This window comes from Pinus tabuliformis, chromosome X (assembly GCF_031772625.1).
Source record: "Pinus tabuliformis cultivar Carrire ecotype Pingquan chromosome X, CPIR1, whole genome shotgun sequence".
In the NCBI taxonomy this organism is placed as follows: domain Eukaryota; kingdom Viridiplantae; phylum Streptophyta; class Pinopsida; order Pinales; family Pinaceae; genus Pinus; species Pinus tabuliformis.
Window position 1 is genome coordinate 1,193,681,063 of NC_142308.1, and position 18,645 is coordinate 1,193,699,707.

General features: G+C 39.9%; 1 protein-coding gene across 1 annotated transcript in view; it reads right to left on the reverse strand.

Moving 5' to 3' along the window:
* Positions 1-995: 995 nt before the first annotated feature.
* LOC149144218 (uncharacterized protein C16C9.01c-like) overlaps positions 996-18,645 on the reverse strand; it is a 37,836-nt gene continuing 20,186 nt past the window's right edge. The window contains exons 2-5 of the mRNA XM_089449269.1: positions 2,737-2,851; positions 2,584-2,627; positions 2,229-2,437; positions 996-1,399 (exon numbers count right to left, since the gene is read on the reverse strand). Coding sequence (XP_089305395.1) covers positions 1,287-1,399; positions 2,229-2,437; positions 2,584-2,627; positions 2,737-2,769 — 399 coding nt within the window. The 5' untranslated portion in view covers positions 2,770-2,851 and the 3' untranslated portion in view covers positions 996-1,286. The remainder of the gene's footprint in view (positions 1,400-2,228; positions 2,438-2,583; positions 2,628-2,736; positions 2,852-18,645) is intronic.

Genomic DNA, 18,645 nt, shown 5'->3' on the forward strand with positions numbered 1-18,645 from the left:
GAGCAGACTTCAACCATACAAATGGAAGGCTCTTAAACAACAAGAGGACAATGACAATGTGGCTTACAAATTGTAACTAGCACCCTCATCAAGGGACCTAATTTTTTATGTATCATGCTTGAAGAAAGTTATTGATGATTGGATTCTACTATAGAGAAAACTTGTAGAGCTCGATAAGGAAGGAAAAATTATATTACATCTGGAATTAGTGATAGATTGATGAGTAAAAAAGTTGCAAAACAGAGCAATCAAAAAGTTTCTCACAAATAGCAAAACCAAACCAACTAATTCAAGATGCTACATGGGAATATGAACAATTCACACAAAAGCAACTGCAATTAGCAAAACACCTTTTTGAAAAGAAATGACATTTTAAGGTCCTAAACCTAAGTGGAAATAAGTGGGGAAATAGACAACATATAAAACCTAACCCTTAAGAAGTCAAATTGAAATTCTTAATGTATTACTTCTTTCAATTGCCATCCATTGTTTTTATGTTTCATATCTAGTTAAGTGGGGAAATGGACAACATATAAAACATAACCCTTAAGAAGTCAAATTGAAATTCTTAATGTATTACTTCTTTATCAATTGCCAACCATTGTTTTTATGTTTCATGTCTGATTTTTCCATTGTGTGCATTGGGGCATTCCTCATATCCAACACCTTGCTTGCAATATTTACACTATTAGAATGAATCTATACCATGACACATAAGATTTCATGTCTGGTTTTTCCATTGTGTGCATTCCTCATATCCAACACCTTGCTTGCAATATTTACACTATTAGAATGAATCTATACAATGACACATACATCACATAAATTTAGATGCAAGGTAAACGTATTGGCAGCAGATCAACATAAGTCGTTTTTATATTTCGCATATTTCTATCATTCTCGCTTTTCCAATTGGACGCCACTTTATAAATATTGCAATCAATTCAAAACGGAAAAGGAAAATATATACGTTACGGTAAGAAGAAGTCACTATATTCTTTTTCCGGGGAAGAAAAAATCGAACATGAATTAGAAAAACAGAAAAGCATGTTTACATATAGTGTTCTGATGAAGTTACATATAGTGAACCAGCTTTCGTCAAGTTCACTCACAATTCCAGTCATAAATGAAATAAGAGAATTAAAAAAATAAAAATCTGTACCCATGAAGCATGCAGCTTCTCAAATGGCTTAACAATGTTAAATTAGTGTGTTATTTAATTCAATGGAAAGTCTTGATAGGCAGACAAAGCCTCCACATAAAGCTATGCTGCAACTCTAGGATGGTCACTGCGGCATATGAAGTTTCTTTGCATACGGCCTGAGTATATCCAGGCGCACCTGGGCTTGTTCCCTCCAATGTGATAATGGAGGGGGTGGAAGACCCTCGTATTCTGCCACTGAGAAACAGTAACATCATCAAAATCAATGACAGCAGGAAATAAGTAATATATAAAAGTCAATATACAAACTGCTGGTCAGCGAAATGCATGTGAATGATGCGGAGAACCAAAGATCGACGGTTCGAATAGACGCTATGAATAATTGAAAACAGTGGAATCCCATGCGAAATTGCCTATTCTAAACATAAGTTTTGTGACATGGCGAGTCCATGACTCATATCTGGATTCTTATGGTGATTACAACCCTACTTTTTGTGAGAATGGGCTAATACACTCCATATACGGTTTCAAAGAATCACAAGTGTATTTTTTAATCCCAAGTCTATTTGCTCATTTCCTTGCAAATCACAAGCGTTTTTTTAATTCTTAACACTCGAGTTCTTGCACTCAAAACGCATATTTCAATAGTGTTGAAATTGATCTCCAGAACTTGGCAGAGCTTCAGATTGTTCTGACTATATAGGAAACCAAATGGATAGGTCTACGCACCGACTCCAGCATGAACACACACTCCCCGAGCTTCTTACATTTCCCTTAGTTTTGAGGTGGATAAAAATAACCAGAAGACCGATAGATATGGAAAGGAAATGGACTTGGAATCTAGAAAAATAAGTAGAAAGATGATTTTTTAAATATTTAGGGCTTTTAAAATATTACAAGAAAAAATTCATATACTTTTAGCATGATGAGGTCACAAGCTATTCTAAAAGCAAATTATCATAGCCTTGAATTGTGCCATGCTATTTACACTGATGGAAATGAATATCCATGAATCCTGTTTCATATTATGCAAAATTGTGGAAGTATGTGGATATTTTATACTTACTAAAGCTTGCTGCGACACTACCCCACAGGCCTGCTGTTAATAAGTCTCGAGTCTTCCAATATCCAATAAGGAATGCACCACAGAATGTATTGCCACACCCTGTTGGATCAACAACATCTTCCATCATAATTTCTCCTTGCATTGAAGACTTTAGCATTGTACAAATTGTGTGAAAAGCTGGAATTTCCCATGTCTCCCGGGTGTCGGACCTGAAATAATATGACGTAAGATAAAGTGAAACGATAAAATGTTTGGAATGACGATAACTTCTGGTTTTGATTATGGAATAACACTAAATCCAAAAACATAGGACAATAGGACAATATGAATGTTTAATTGAGTACTAATATCTTGCCTGTGAACAATGCTTCCCGAAGAGCCTCTTCTAAGAGTCACTACCTGCAATTTGTATTTTATTAGCATTACCATCTCAATTCCAGAGAGTTTGCAGCAGCTCAAAACAACTAATAGATGGCAACAAAATTTTAACATATACTAGAAGCTAAACCTCAGCTCCAAGTTCCGCAATACGCTCGATCATCTCCAATGGTGATCCAGGTCCAACAAGTGAAGCAGCTTCCTTTTCGTTTGTGGAAAATATGTTCCCAGCAGAACCCAGTGCCCTGTAAGATGAAAATCCATATTACTAAATTACTGCATTGCTAAGATAATTTAACTCAGTCAAGTTAATATTTCTAGTGATTCAATTGGCTAAGGAGAACAAGAAAATCTGATAGCAGCACGTAAGCTAATTGAGATGATCAATTCTCATGAGTCAGGACACATTCAATGTATATTTCAGAGAACCATTCATTTTGTTTAAGTGATAAATATGCAAATCGTGTAATTGCGTGCCTTGTCGGCAGAAAAAAAAAATGGTTTTCTTAGATTCCAGACAAAGCACGTTGTGTCAATTAGTAATTTCAAATATACTCCAAGCAGTAAAAAAAAAAAACTAAGAGCAGAAAAGATAACTATTATTTCTATGAAGAGATAACTTGCACTAATGTATGAAATAAAGGTACAGTCTACAGCACTTAAAATCCAATAAAATTAGAAAATATACTCGCACCAACCCCAAGCCAAATGTGCCCTATCATGTCTTGGACTTTTCCATTTCTGCGTTCCCTCCTTGGAAGCATCTTGGTGGTATTTCTGCATTGGACAACTTGTTTGTCCTTTATTATTACACGTATTTTCCAGATACTGTGCTTGCACACCGGTCTCATCAACTGTCCCATGATTAAAGAGAATCATTTGCCTCCTTAAATGACTGTGCAGACCTCCCCAGATATTTGAGGAGTGTACCTGGGTTCTTGGGAGATATATCCACATAACGGTCTTTTCAATGAACTTGGTGGCATACTCTCACACACTCTGCCCTCATTTCTGCTGGAAGTAATGCCAAAGGATCCACTAGTCCTCTTCGTACCCAATTTAAGGGTAGAACTAAGACTTAGTGAAGGTTTTATCACCTCCCACTTAGTTATTGGGGAACAACCTCCAACTTACGCATCTTTGTGTGACTTTCCCACCAAGTATGGGCATGGTCCTCCAATTTTAGTCAAGCAGATGAAAACTTTTGGTCTTCTGCTATGTTACAAACACTAAAATAACTTTTAACTGTTGCAACCATTGATTCAATTTAACATCAATCTCACCTTGGTAAGGTTTGATGTTCACTTTCACTTCCACTTTAAACAAAGATTGGGAAGTGATGGAACTAAAACTTGGTCTCTCTTTCCTTGGTCTACTTTTGAACCCTTTTCTAGGTCTTTCTTTCTATGGCTCCTTTTTAACTCCTTTTTAGGCCTTCATTATCTCTAGATTTCCCTTTTGAGCCAGCTCCTAAGTTAGAGTTACCAAACTCTTTGAAAGATCCAAACTTACTCTCTAAAGCTTGCATGAGGATGGCAATGTTGTAATGACTTGTGCTTCCAGCTTTGAAAATATCTACTTTGAATCATCCTATGGATATACTCATCTGTCATGGCTAGGATCTTAAGACTTCTTTCTTACACTACTTCCTGGATTTTGCAAATTCCCACAAAAGCAGCAAAAAAAGATGCTCTAATATCAATCAGTGTTATAAGGACCGAACCGGACCAGCCAGTTCAGACTGGTCCGACCATTTTGAGGCAAAAACCGGTGACTTGAATTGTTCTTGTCCGGTTCGGTACGGTAAAGAAGCACAGAACGCAACAAGTGGGGCCTGTTTTGTTTTTTTCTTTTAATGTTTGTCGTAGTTGGGCACTAGCCCATAATAGGTGCCTAATATTAAAGCATATGACCTTACTATTGCTATACATTTCATGGTAATCTTAAGAATCATGGTAATGTTAAATTCTTTTAAGTAAATTACTTAAATTTTTAACATTACCATGAAATGACTTGGGATGTTTGAGGGTGTTTTTTACCTCATTGGATTTCATATGGAGAAAGTAGAATTTTAGATCTCACTCAAAATTTAGCAGACTTAATAGTTTTCCAGGATTTCAGGATTTGGGAGATTGCAATGCTACATTGGATTTTCTCATGTACGAGGGTATGGAAATAGTATTTAATCAAGAGCAATGAGCCCTTTATGCACCTTGATGTTAGTGGCATTGGCTGTTGAACTCCTTTATCATGATTCTACTAAAAAAATACCCATCACTCAAACAAAATCTTGACTTGACATGCTATGATTTTTCTATCTTATTTTGATACTTAGAGAGTGATATTGATGACGAAGATCTCAATATAGGCAATGATTTTGATGATATGTAGGTATTTGTTGTAGCATAATTTTTTGTGTATGCTAAAGGCCATGTGGAGCTTGTTTGCTGATCTTTTTTTGGTTTAAAATGGATTGCACCCAATGCTATTTTGGTTATATGCACCCTTACATGCTATATAAATGAGAACTTTTGCTTATTTGTGTATAAATGATTTGGATTCATATGGATGCACATGAATATATATGTTTTTCTTTAAAATTTGAACATTTTATGTGTTTTTGGTTGGTCGGTCTTTTGGTCCGGTTTTTTTACCGGTTTTTGTATGGTTTTGACCGGTTCCCAGTCTAGGGGGTCTACCGGTTCAATGAACAGTCCAGTTCTAATAACTATGATATCAATATGATCTGTGTACTATAATAGATATTCCACTAGAATAGTTTTTCATAATAGATCTCACAATATTTTGAAATCTCTTGTTATGTAGTGTTTTTCTTTGGATTCAGATTTAATATTAATAACTTTGGCCTCAAAACACCGAAATAAATTGATATTGAAATGGAAGAAGCTCAAAAAATAACACACCATCCACACAATGAACACAAGATATACCCTCGAAGAAACCAACATGGGAAAAATCCAACTAGTAGTTGAGGCCTATGTCTTAGTCTTTCCTTCTCAGTGATGAAATGCAAATAGAAAGCGAATGCACTCATCATGGATAATTTGGCCTACATGGCTGCTACAAGATCTACTACTTCCTCTACTCTTCTTCAATATCCTACTCTGAATGCTTTTCTCAACTATGAAACAATAACAATAGTGCCAGAATGGAAACCTTTACCTAGTGACCTAGTATTTAACATGCCTTGAAAATTGTTTAGGGTTGGGGCTTGTTGCACCCATTTTTTCAACATTCCAAGGAAGCAAGATGCAAAGACTTGAAGAATGTTTTTCAAAGTTCAGAATCATCAGCCAACAGTCTATCATGTCATTGTAAACCCATTATGCAAATTTGTAATGTAAATGACGCTAGTACAACCGTTTAATTATGTAACAACCTAGGTAAGCCTATGATTTTGGGGATGAATTTCATCTTAGGAGGTTTTTCATCTCACTGATTATCTGTGTTTCCAAACATGGATGATCGGCAAAATTTTTTCTCCAGCCTCACCCCAAAGCTAGGGTGGAATTTATCGTTGAAGTCTTAGGTGAGTTCCAGTGTTTTAGTCGAGTCTATTGTAAAAATGATTTGAGAATAATTTAAGCTAATTGGCTAGATTATTTTATTACAAATCACTTGGTCTACTAGATCATATTGTGTTGCAGAATTGGGTAACTTTTATGAGGTTTTATAACGAATGGGTATTTCCCCTTTGACGATTGAATTTGTAAAATCTTATGTAAAAATATTTTAGTGCATGGTCCCTTATACTTAGACACCATGGCTAAAATATTTGAGGATAGAAAAAAAATTAATCCCCTCATGAGTCAATTAATTAATTTTTTTGGCAAAAATAAAATTAAACCTAAGCCAAAAAAATAATTAATTTAGAGTTAAAACTAAAATGTTAGAGAAATTAATTTTTCCAAGTGGAAAAATTTGTGGGTCTAAAAGAGGTTAATTTTTTAAGGTCCCCCACAAAGGGAATATTAGAAATTTCAAGAAAATTTCGACCCTTGGACCTTGGTGGTTACGTCAAAGTCAAAATTTTGAGGAAATTAATCCAGAATAATTATTTTTGGATTATAAAAAATTATTTTAATGAGAAATTCGAAAATTCCTCAAAAATAAATATTTTCGACAGTAGAGATTAAAAGTTGATTAAAGATTTATCAACGGTCGAGATTATTTTAACAGGGATCAAAGTTCCAACTAGCCATTATTTTCCACTTGGAGGAATTTTTCTATAAATAGAAGGTATTTTGTTTCTATTTGGATGATGATCTTTGGTCTGATGTAATTTTGTAGCATTGGTGTGAAGCCATTGTTCTGTTGGGAACGTTTGAATCTCATAATAAAAGACTTTGGGGTACATTTCAGAGTGTCTTTGTCTTATTGATCTATAGTATGTGCTTTCCTATATTGCACTTCAATATTATCTGAATCATTATTTCATTTGTAGATGATAGGAACATTCTATTGGTAATTTTTTGGACTTATCTTAGGTGATTTGATTCATTGTATGTTCTAACAGTTTTTCTTAAGAAAATTTATAGAGTTTGCAGGTTCCCCGCCCTTGGGCTCCAAGTTCACAGATTATGGACACAGGCTGACCTTGTTTGGATCTCGAATATTTTATGTGATTTTCTTACTTCGCTAAGGTTGTGGTTGAATATCTATCTTTCGAAATACATCTAGCCATTGTCAAAATTTTATTAAAAATTATTCCTCAAAATTCTTTCAAGCATTTGTACATTTGTATAATTTGTAAATTATTTGTGTAAAATATCTTTTTGTAAATAAATTTTATTTTATTTTCTCTAACCCTTGTTTGCAGCTAGGGTTTGGGGTTTTGAAATTTTTGTATATATTGGGGTTTTGGGCATTTGTATTTTATTTATGCAGGTGATTTTCAAGAAGAATTATTGGATTAAAGCTAGATCTAGGCCCTTGGGGGTAAGATCTAGTCTTTGGAATTTTTGTAGGGCCAGCAATTGAAGATTTTGTAGTGAAACTGAAGATCTGAAGCAAATTTCATTTTGGCAAGGATTTGTGAATTTTTTTAGGGGACTTTAGGCCCAACATCCTCTTTAACCCCAACCGTCAACCTTTTTCTCCTTGTCGTGGGTGTTTGCTGGCTTTTGTAGCCCTGGCCGTGAGGCTCTAAGGCCTCGGCCTCCCTCCAAGAGTTGGACGACAACCCTTTAGGGCTTGCGATGGGCCATTTTGGGCCTCTGAGGTCTGGCCGCAAGCCATTATAGGCCTCCTCCTTGCCTCAGCCTCCCTCCTCCTCCTCCTCGTCAGCTCTCCTAACCCCTACGCTAGCCCTTCCTCCCTCTCGGCCCCCCTCTATTTGGCCTCCCTTGCCCTCCATCCTCCTCGGCCTTCCCTTGTGACCCCTTCCGCAAGCCTTGGCAGCCTTCTTTAGGCTTTTTGTGGGCTTGGCAGCCCCTAAACCCCTAGCCGCAGCCCTAATTTGGGTTCCTTGCCTTAATGCAGGCCTATAAGGCCTCTTCCTTGCCTCTTGCCTTCTCTTTCCCTCATTTGTCTATGTGGATTAGCATTTGATTTTTGGGACTGAGCATTGGTGTTTTGCAGAAGTATTTGGTAGAAATTTGGGTGATTGTAGGTGTTCCAATCACTGAAAAAATTTGGGCAATTTGGGAAAGTATCTTCAAGGCCTAGGGCCTCAAGGGTTTGATCCTCTAACCCTCACTTTTCTCACTGTTTACCTACAGCAGTCTATTCTTGTTCTAGCAATGGCGAAATACTTATGAAGATGCTCCTAAAATCACTCATAATTTGCTTGACATATTGAGGAACTAATTACATGAGTTGGGCATCCTTCGTTTGGCTCATTTCATAATTTATTAATGACTGTCATCTCTACATTCTAATGTCTGATATAACGGTGTTGATTGCATAATAAGAGGGTTAGTCATTTGATAATTTCATATTGGCAATATTGGTTTCACACTTGGTTCCTCATTGCTCACATTTGGCTAGTATATGCTTATCATTTTGCACTTAAAAGAGCCCTAAATTAAAAGTTACATACTGCTGTCATAAATCTATCTTAACATTGGAATAAAAGATTGTATCAATGCTTTACACTCTAATTGTAACTTATTTTATGGTTTTATGTGCCATTGTGAAGAAGGTAATTGGTATTGATAACATTGAGTATCTAAGCAAAGTTTCCATTGGTTCTTATTTGTTCAAGTGCACTAACACATTTGTTGTGGTGAAGTTGACTACATTTTTCATAAGATCACATCTAATTCATTCCCCAAAGCAAATAACCTAATGATCTTGGTTGCCTAAGTGCAATAATCTAAGAGTTCATTGGATGTTGAAAGATCTATGTCACATCTCTTGTCTTCGAAGTATAATTGTTTCCATCATTCAAATTGACATAAGAACCTTGGTGAAATGTGCTCTCATGTTATCTTTCTTGTTCTTGGTTGTAATCTAATTGGCATCATCTAACTATTGAGCAAAGAATCTAAATAGCCAAAGGACTTGCTAAATCTTATTGGACATCTTGTTGATATTGTCTAAAGAGCATTGATCTTGTTGTGGAATCATCATTGGAATATCTTGGAAGATTTCTAATTATCTCAAGTAATTGTTATTGGCATCTTGAATTGGAAATCATTGGCTAATTGTTAAGTGGATAAGTGCTCCAAGTTTCCTGAATTGCTATCATTGTTATCACTTGTTGGTCAATATCCTTCTGGAATTATTGTGAGAAGATCTCTTGTTTATTGTTGGCACTTGTATCATTGAGCACTTGGTCTTGTTTAAGATTGTCTTTCAATATATTGTTAAGTACTCTTGTTATAAGTTAATCAACATCAAATACTTGAATCACATAAACAATCTTACCTTAAAAATCACTCAAGATCCTTGCACATCATTCTATGCTAATCTTGCACCTAATAATCTACCTCCAAGCATAAGCTTCATTGATAGACTTTTAGGGCCACCCATTCTCAATTTAGCTTGAGGGATTTAACACCTTTTTAGTGGTGAACACAGTGACCTTGCAGTCGACAAAGCCACAGTATCTGCAGTGCTAGAGGCATCGGGTGGTTGGAACACAGGGGGAGGTATCGTTAATCAATCCTTTGTTTGCCTCCCATTGGCTTCCATCCCACAATCTACTCTAGAGACTAGTTCCAAAACAGTTAAGAGGAATGTTACAGGCATCTAACTTAAAATCAACTAAGATTTTGCATTTCACCTAGCTTGTGGGACTTGCACTTCATCTAGGATGGTCAAGCATCTAAGCGACAATTGTTCATCCGGTTAGTTGGTCTCTAATTGATCTAAAAGCAAGTTAGTTGACTCCATAAGTCATTGGTATCATTGATAATTTGTAATGTCCCTTCCTAAAAATATTTGTCACATGTTTAGTCTCCAACAATTTTGATTAATTTTTGGTAAAGATGGAGCCATACATTTTTGACTTAGGAACTCAGGAGAAATAAAGGGGTTGAATTACATCACTAGTGGGATATGGGGAGCACCCACATAGCGGAAAACACACTTGGACACTTGGGCAATTCGAATTACCTTGGAGAGAAAATCGAATGGCTTGGGAGAGGGACCCACATGGGAAGGAAGGCCCACGAAGTTATAAGGAGAAGGAACTCCCCAACCCAAGGCATCATTTGGCCATCAAACTCATTTGTGTTGCTCGAGTTGCATAGTTGAGTTACCAAGCTGTTTAGCATCAAGTTTTCCAGGTGGGAGACTCAACCTTTCTTCGGGGGACTTCGAGTGCCACCCTAGGAAGGCAATTCGTACTACCTTGGAGGAGAACCAGAGGAGTTTTACAACCACATCAATTAGCCTTCGATTCAACAATGTGTATTTTTGGAGACGCAGGAGGGGAACATGCAGTAGTGATTTCGGGGTGCTCCTAGGCAGCATTTGCTAGGAAAGTTTGGGAGTTGAGGTTTCATCAGAAGATCAGCCCTTGGGGAGAGTTTTGGATCGGTAGATTACTGCTTTTGGGTAGCACGACTTACAGTCATTGAGGACAGTGCAGATGGCCGCTCCTAGGCTCCCGTGGGAGTTAGGAGAAAGGAGCTATAAAGCTGGAGTCAACCAGGAGAAGAGAGGAAATCCATAGGGGACAACATCTCCGCATTTGGGGGTGATTTGGAGAGCCTTTTCAGCCATTTCCAGACAGGTTATGATTCCCAGCGTGAGGAGGAGGACGTGGTACTTGGGGGTTGATTTTCGGGGTTCTGAACTAGGCCAAACCCTTTCTAGGTTTTGGTGGGTTTTTGTTGTGAAGCCGGGAGCTGAAGTTGCTGCATTTTCTAAGCACGGAAGTGGAGTTTCCAACACATCCTTCCCAACGGACAGCACAAATCATCTTTGGAGCAACAGTTGTGCAACACTAGGGCCATCATTTGCTCACTTGGGTTTTGTCATGCTTGTCCCTTGAGATAAGCCCAGGTGCACCATTCCATCACTATTGTACTTGCTCCAGAAAGAACTAATAAAATGGCTCAGATGATCTTTATTTGCAGTGCTTTAATGGGTGTTTACTGATTGTGTCTCATTGCTAGATGTTGGTTTGTTTATTTTCTTTGTATATCACTAAATTTCCTAGTTAGGAACACTACAATGGTATTAGAGCCCAGATCTTGGCTCAGGCGTGGAGTATTTTTCCTATGAGTGAGGAGGACAGGTAGAATATTACGTATAGAAGGAAGAGGTACTGGAGCAGAGAAAGGGCGTTGGAGATCACTCCAGACACGGAGGACAGGGGGAAGGCAGTAGTAGCAGAGGGCATGGGAGAGCCCAAGAGCAGGGAGGAGATGGCCTTTGAAAACCTCTTGAAGGCTCTGAATGATTTAGCGAAGGTGTTAATTTTAGGTATGTTCTATGTTAGAGCAATTTATTTAAATTTTCATAGTCAGCAATCACATAAGCATTAAAGTAAACTGCAGATAGAACATAAATATAAATCGCAGAAGACAAGCCAAGACAAGAGGACACAAGATGTGGCGCTAGCCAGGGACAAACCCCACAATGTGGGGAAACCCTTGATCAATTCTTCTTTTATGTTCTTCAAAGTTCAGCAGAGAAAGTGAGAGAGATAGTACATTTACAATAGAAGTCAACACTTTGACTTTTGATATCTGCAGAGATCAGTTGAAGACATATTGCTTCAACTGATTCTCTAAGGTGACTTCTTCACCTATCATAGTGCTGCATCTCGTCCATTTGCTGCACCTTACCATGTACCACCATCATGCTGCATCATGCATCATCATGTTGCTCATGATCACTATGCCACCCATACATCATGTTGTCCATGATCTCATACATCAAGCTGCCCATGCATTATGTTGCTCATGCATCATGCTGCTCATGCATCATGTTGCCCATGCATCATGTTGCCCATGGTCTCATCTATCATGCTGCCCATGATCTCTTACATCATGCTGCCCATGCATCATGTCATCATGCTGCTCATTATGCTGTCCATGATCTCATACATCATGCTGCTCATTATGCTGCTCCATTAAGCTTGTTTTCCCAGTTGTTGTGAAGGTGACTGGTTAGGGCACCTCAGATTGCTGCAGCAGTCCTCAAACAGTGATCCGAATAACCCTTAATCTCAGCAACCTTTCCTGGTGTGATTACACTGAAGATTAAGGCACAACAAGACTCCAAAACTGCCCACACTATCCCTTGCAGTGGTGGTATGGCCTGCGACCTACCACATAGCTTGGCTGTAGCTTAATAGCCCTTGTATCAAATAGGCCTCCTCTATTGACTGCGGTTAAGCATCATAAAGACCGTAGCTAGGTGACTGTGGCTAGATTGCTGCATATATACCTCCATGAATTATAGCCTTGGTCAATCTGCGTCTAGAAGACTGTGATACGATCATAGGTTTATCATTCTATGACCATGACTGTGTGTCTCCATGAACTGCGTGTAAGGTCTATGCCTTGCATATAACAGTCTTCAAGAAAGTGAGTGAGTTCTTCATGATTGTGTGATAAGTGTCTTTATGCTATGCGTATGTATATCTGCGTATGTACAGAGGTTCCATTACAGCAGATAAATTCCTTCCCTTACTGCGGCTAGGTCGCAGATAGATCTTCATGACTTGCGTATTAATCTTTATGCCCTGCGTATAAATGACTTCAAGTACTGTGTGTAACAGGAGTCTTCTATGCTCTGATCTACGCTGCCAGATCCAAGAACATTACAGCCTCTATTGACTACAGTTACCCTTTATTAGGACTGTTTAGACAGCGTATAGGTACCTACGTTTAGGGCTGTATAGGTATCTATGTTTAGGAGCCTCTTTCTTCATTTGCGTCTTGATGCCTTCTCCATGACTGGAATTAGGGCATCACTTGAAGACCAGTGTATCACTCTTTGGTGTCTCTCCCATTTACCAAAAACCCAGACGTAGAGAGGAGGAGACTACACATGAAGAGGTGTGTGTACCAAATGATTTCAAGTCCTCTATATTTATACTAAAAACGTAGATGATGAATAGGCACTACTATTGGGCTTCCGAACCTACATAAGATGTTGGCCGACTTGACAATATGTCTTATAATACAAATAAATTCATAACTCCATGAATACTTATCGAAATCGGATGATCTTTAGATCAATCCTACACCTCTCGATGAGAGGGATCCAATAAAAATATCAACTGCCATAAATAAGATGACCCAATGGAGTTTGGCCCTAGTTGCCAATTTTAACACTCCCTCTCAACTAGGGAGAACTCCATCCGCTGATCCATATGTCCGGTTGTACTATCTCTACCATCAGTGCTCTGCACTGCTCTGCCCAGCTCTGCTTAGCTCTACTCAGCTCTGCTGGCTCTGCTCAGCTCTGCTCAACTTAGCCCTACTGAACTATGAAGAAGAAGAATTGATTGAGAATGTCTCATACCATTCTCCACTGACCCGAAGTCAGTCTCAAAGTGCGTACCACTGGTCCCAGACCAGTCTCAACCAACCCAAAGTCAGCGTCATAGTGGGTACCACTGGTCCCAAACCAGTCCTCCACTGACCCGAAGTCAGTCTCAGAGTATGTACCACTGGTCCCAGACCAGTCTCAACCGACCCGAAGTCAGCGTATTAGTAGGTACAACTCCTACAACTGGTCCCAGACCAGTATCATTGATCCTAGAATCAATGAAGGTCATTCTAGCATAGAGAGTATGGTAGATACAACGATGCGTCCATCGGTACTACTATGGTCCCTATCCTCATTTCCTTGCTCATTGATCAGATAAGAGGTACTTCCCATGAGTCCCAGACTGCATGGGTAGGATCCCTCGACAGGAGAACTAATCAATCCTGTCCTCACAGGAGAACTAATCATCCTGCTACACAATCGTCATGGAGAACACATCATCCAGACCTCACAGGAGAACTAATCATCCTGCCACACAATTGTCATGGAGAACACATCATCTAGAGCTCACAGGGGAACTAATCATCCTGCTACACAATCGTCATGGAGAACACATCATCCAGACCTCACAAGAGAACTAATCATCCTGCTACACAATCGTCATGGAGAACACATCATCCAGACCTCACAGTAGAACTAATCATCCTGCTACACAATCGTCATGGAAAACACATCATCCCATAGCGATGGAGCTTCCTTGCTCATAGACTTACCATATCCCAGATAAGGTAGTATCTGATGTCTATCTACTGGAGGCTGGAGCAATCGTCGAATATGGGATTCCTCAATAATCGAATCCCACCTATAGTTGTTACAGAGAATCACAGTGGTATTCATCATGTGTACAAACAACTCACTGAAGAGTTTCTCCAACCAGGCAGCTTCATACGAGATCATACTCGTAGTTATGTATCTGGTCTCGGCGGTGCTTATAACAACTGACTTCTGCTTCCTGCTCATCCATGATATCGAAGCAAAATCCAAAGAGAACCAACACTGAGAAGTGCTCTAATCAACGTTCGAATAATCATGCAGTTTCATATTTCCGGCAGTGTATCTCAATTCATGAGAGACTGTGCCCCGAAGATATCTCAGAAGATTCTTGGCACCAATCCAGTGAGGCTCAAACAAATATGAGCTCACCATGCTGACTGCAAAACATATGTCTGGACGGAAGTTCACCAAGAACATCAACGTGAATGAGTTTATGAGACTTAAAGGCATTTCCCAAATCTGGTCCGACATCACTACCATATAACTTCTGAAAGTTGAGATCCTCGAGGTAGTCATAGGTTTGCAATTTATCATTCCACATCCAGAATCCAACTCCCTCTTACTTCTGCAAGTGAGAGGGTCTGCCCTGTTTGAATTAGGTTGTCCTCAGAGGGTGCTTGGTATGAGAGGTCTATCATCCACAACCTTCGGATGGTTTGGATCGGTTTCACTCCTAGTGAATCTCAGCTTCATCAGACAACTATCAATCCTCTCATACTACGCCCGGGGTGTTTTGCTTCAAGCCATAGAGGGCTTTCTGCCACCTACATATGTGATATTCCTGATTATCAATCTCAAACCCCTCAGGCTGTTCCACACCTGTGGACCTGTTACATGAGGGAATGGTGCCCTTGAAATATTTTCCTTCGGTACATCTCAGACATGTACTTTCATGCTCTTTTTGAATTCAGGCTTCCCTGTCACCATCTGACTCACAGACCTCCGGTGCTATGTGTCAATGGTCATGGTCACCAGTGGACTTCCTTACCATCGATGAGTGCCACCTTAAAACTTTCAACTTCCATTCCTGGGGTTCCTTGCTTTCTATAAAGAGTCGACCATTTTCTTGATGACCTGCATTACCAGTCATTCCTTTGATCATTGAAGATGTCCCTAGAATGATTGTTATCTTCATCAAGAGATGTGTCTCTGCCATTCAGACACTCCTCCGCATAATGGCCGAACTTATTTCAACCAAGGCATTTGCCTTTTCTTCCACCCTTAGATCCATACTTCCCAATGAAGTGATCTTTACAAAGGCCATCAGAAACTTTTGCTGCGCCATTCTGATAATATTCTCTGCTTCCACTTCACCCTCGCTGAATTTGAAGAGGGATGAGGAACCCATTGATCCTTTTGTCCTTGTCCCAACTGTCTTTGGTGATTGCCCTTTCACTCTTGCTTGGGCATTGTCTTCACCTTAGCTCTGATACCATGTTAATTTTAGGTATGTTCTACGCTAGAGCAAATTATTTAAATTTTCACAATTAGCAATCACATCAGCATTAAAGTAAACTGCAGATAGAACATAAATATAAATCGCAGAAGACAAGCCAAGACAAGAGGACACAAGATGTGGTGCTAGCCAGGGACAAAGCCTACAATGTGGGGAAACCCTTGATCAATTCTTCTTTTATGTTCTTCAAAGTTCAACAGAGAAAGTGAGGGAGATAGTACATTTACAATAGTAGTCAACACTTTGACTTTTGATATCTGCAGAGATCAGTTGAAGACATATTGCTTCAACTGATTCTCTAAGGTGACTTCTTCACCTATCATAGTGCTGCATCTCGTCCATTTGCTGCACCTTACCGTGTAGCACCATCATGCTACATCATGCATCATCATGCTGCTCATGATCACTATGCTACCCATACATCATGCTGCTCATGCATCATGTTGCCCATGCATCATGTTGCCCATGATCTCTTACATCATGCTGCCCATGCATCATGTCATCATGCTGCTCATTATGCTTTCCATGATCTCATACATCATGATGCTCATTATGCTGCTCCATTAAGCTTGTTGTCCCAGCTGTTGTGAAGGTGACTGGTTAGGGCAACTCAGACTGCGGCAACAGTCCTCAAACAGTGATCCGAAAAACCCTTAATCTCAGCAACCTTTCCTGGTGTGATTACGCTGAAGATTAAGGCACAACAAGACTCCAAAACTGCCCACGCTATCCCTTGCTCTAATGGTATGGCCTGCGGCCTACCACATAGCCTGGCTGTAGCTTAACAGCCCTTGTATCAAACAGGCCTCCTCTATTGACTGCGGTTAAGCATCATAAAGACCGTAGCTAGGTGACTGCGGCTAGATTGCTGCATATATACCTCCATGAATTACGGCCTTGGTCAATCTGCGTCTAGAAGACTGTGATACGATCATAGGTTTATCATTCTATGACCATGACTGTGTGTCTCCATGAACTGCGTGTAAGGTCTATGCCTTGCGTATAACAGTGTTCAAGACAGTGAGTGAGTTCTTCATGACTGCGTGATAAGTTTCTTTATGCTATGCATATGTATATCTGCGTATGTACAGAGGTTCCATTACAACATATAAATTCGTTCCCTCACTGCGGCTAGGTGGCGGATAGATCTTCATGACTTGCGTATTAATCTTTATGCCCTGCATATAAATGACTTCAAGAACTGTGTGTAAAAGGAGTCTTCTATGCTCTGATCTACGCTGCCAGATCCGAGAACATTACAGCCTCTATTGACTGCGGTTACCCTTTATTAGGACTGTTTAGATAGCGTATAGGTACCTGCGTTTAGGGCTGTATAGGTAGGTATCTGCATTTAGGAGCCTCTTTCTTCATCTGCCTCTTGATGTCTTCTCCATGAATCGAATTAGGGCATCACTTGAAGACCAGCGTATCACTCTTTCATGTCTCTCTCCTTTACAAAAAACCCAAACGTGGAGAGGAGGAGACTACACATGAAGAGGTGTGTACCAAATGATTTCAAGTCCTCTATATTTATACTAAAATCGTAGATGATGAATAGACATGACTATTGGGCTTCCGAGCCTACATAAGATGCTAGCCGACTTGACAATATGTTTTATAATACAAATAAATTCATAACTCCATGAATACTTATCGGAATCGGATGATCTTTATATCAATCCTACACCTCTCGATGAGAGGGATCCAATAAAAATATCAGATGCCATAAATAAGATGACCCACATGGAGTTTGGCCCTAGTTTCCAATTTTAACAGAAAGGGTAGAAGGAAATGCTAGAGGAGATCAAAATGCAGAATCGGGAGAGAAGCACTCATAGGGAGTTTATGTTTGGAGAGACTTTGGGGGCCTCTCAACAATTCGCCCATTCTTCACCCATTGCGCAACCTCCATCAGCGAGTAGGCCAACTCAAGCTACACTGCCCTCTTTCGTTACTTTGGCGCAAAATGACCAACAGGGGTCAAGATCCTTCACCAATGGGAGAGCACTTCAAGGAGTGGCAGTCCATGGGAGCAGACTTCAGGGAGGCACTGTCTTTTAGAGATTTTTGCAAGCTCAAGCAGAATGAGAAGGGAAAGAACTATGGAGGACAGGGCACACAGACTTATGAGTTGCAGCATACTATTGGGAGAACGTACTTTCCCACATATGATGGCACTGCCAAGTACACAGCTCGAGCCTAGGTAGAGAAGATGGACACTTATTTCCAGCTCAATCGGATGACGGTGCTGGAAGCCATCAAGATGGCCATGCCACACTTCGAAGGGGAAGCCCACGACTGGTGGTTTCATGGCTTGACTACCTTGGGGCATGCTAATGTGATTTCATATGAGGATTTCACTAGGAGGGTGGTGTTGCGATTTGATCAGAGGGATCTGGAGGCTCACTTAAGGGAGCTAACCCAACTCAAACAAACGGGTAACCCGTAGCAGTACATATCAGAGTTCTTGAGAGTCCTAGTGATGGTGTCAGACCTATCAGATGCTCAGAGGGTGTACACCTTCATAGAGGGCCTGATTGAGCCCCTACGTGCACTGGTGAAGCCACGCAGACCCTCCAGGCTATAGGAAGCAGTGACATGTGCCAAATATTTGCAAGGGGCCATCCCCAAGACACGAGCATCCTTCCCTACACGCACTCCCTACCCCCAGAAGGGGAGTGATACTAGGCCACCACCACATAGTGAAGTCCAGGGACATGGGCAGTTGGATGACGAGACCAGGAGGGACCTTAGGAGGAGGAAACTGTGTTTTACCTGTCGGGAGCCCTAGGCACCAAGCCATTGGTGCACAGCTGGCAAAGCCCACTATAT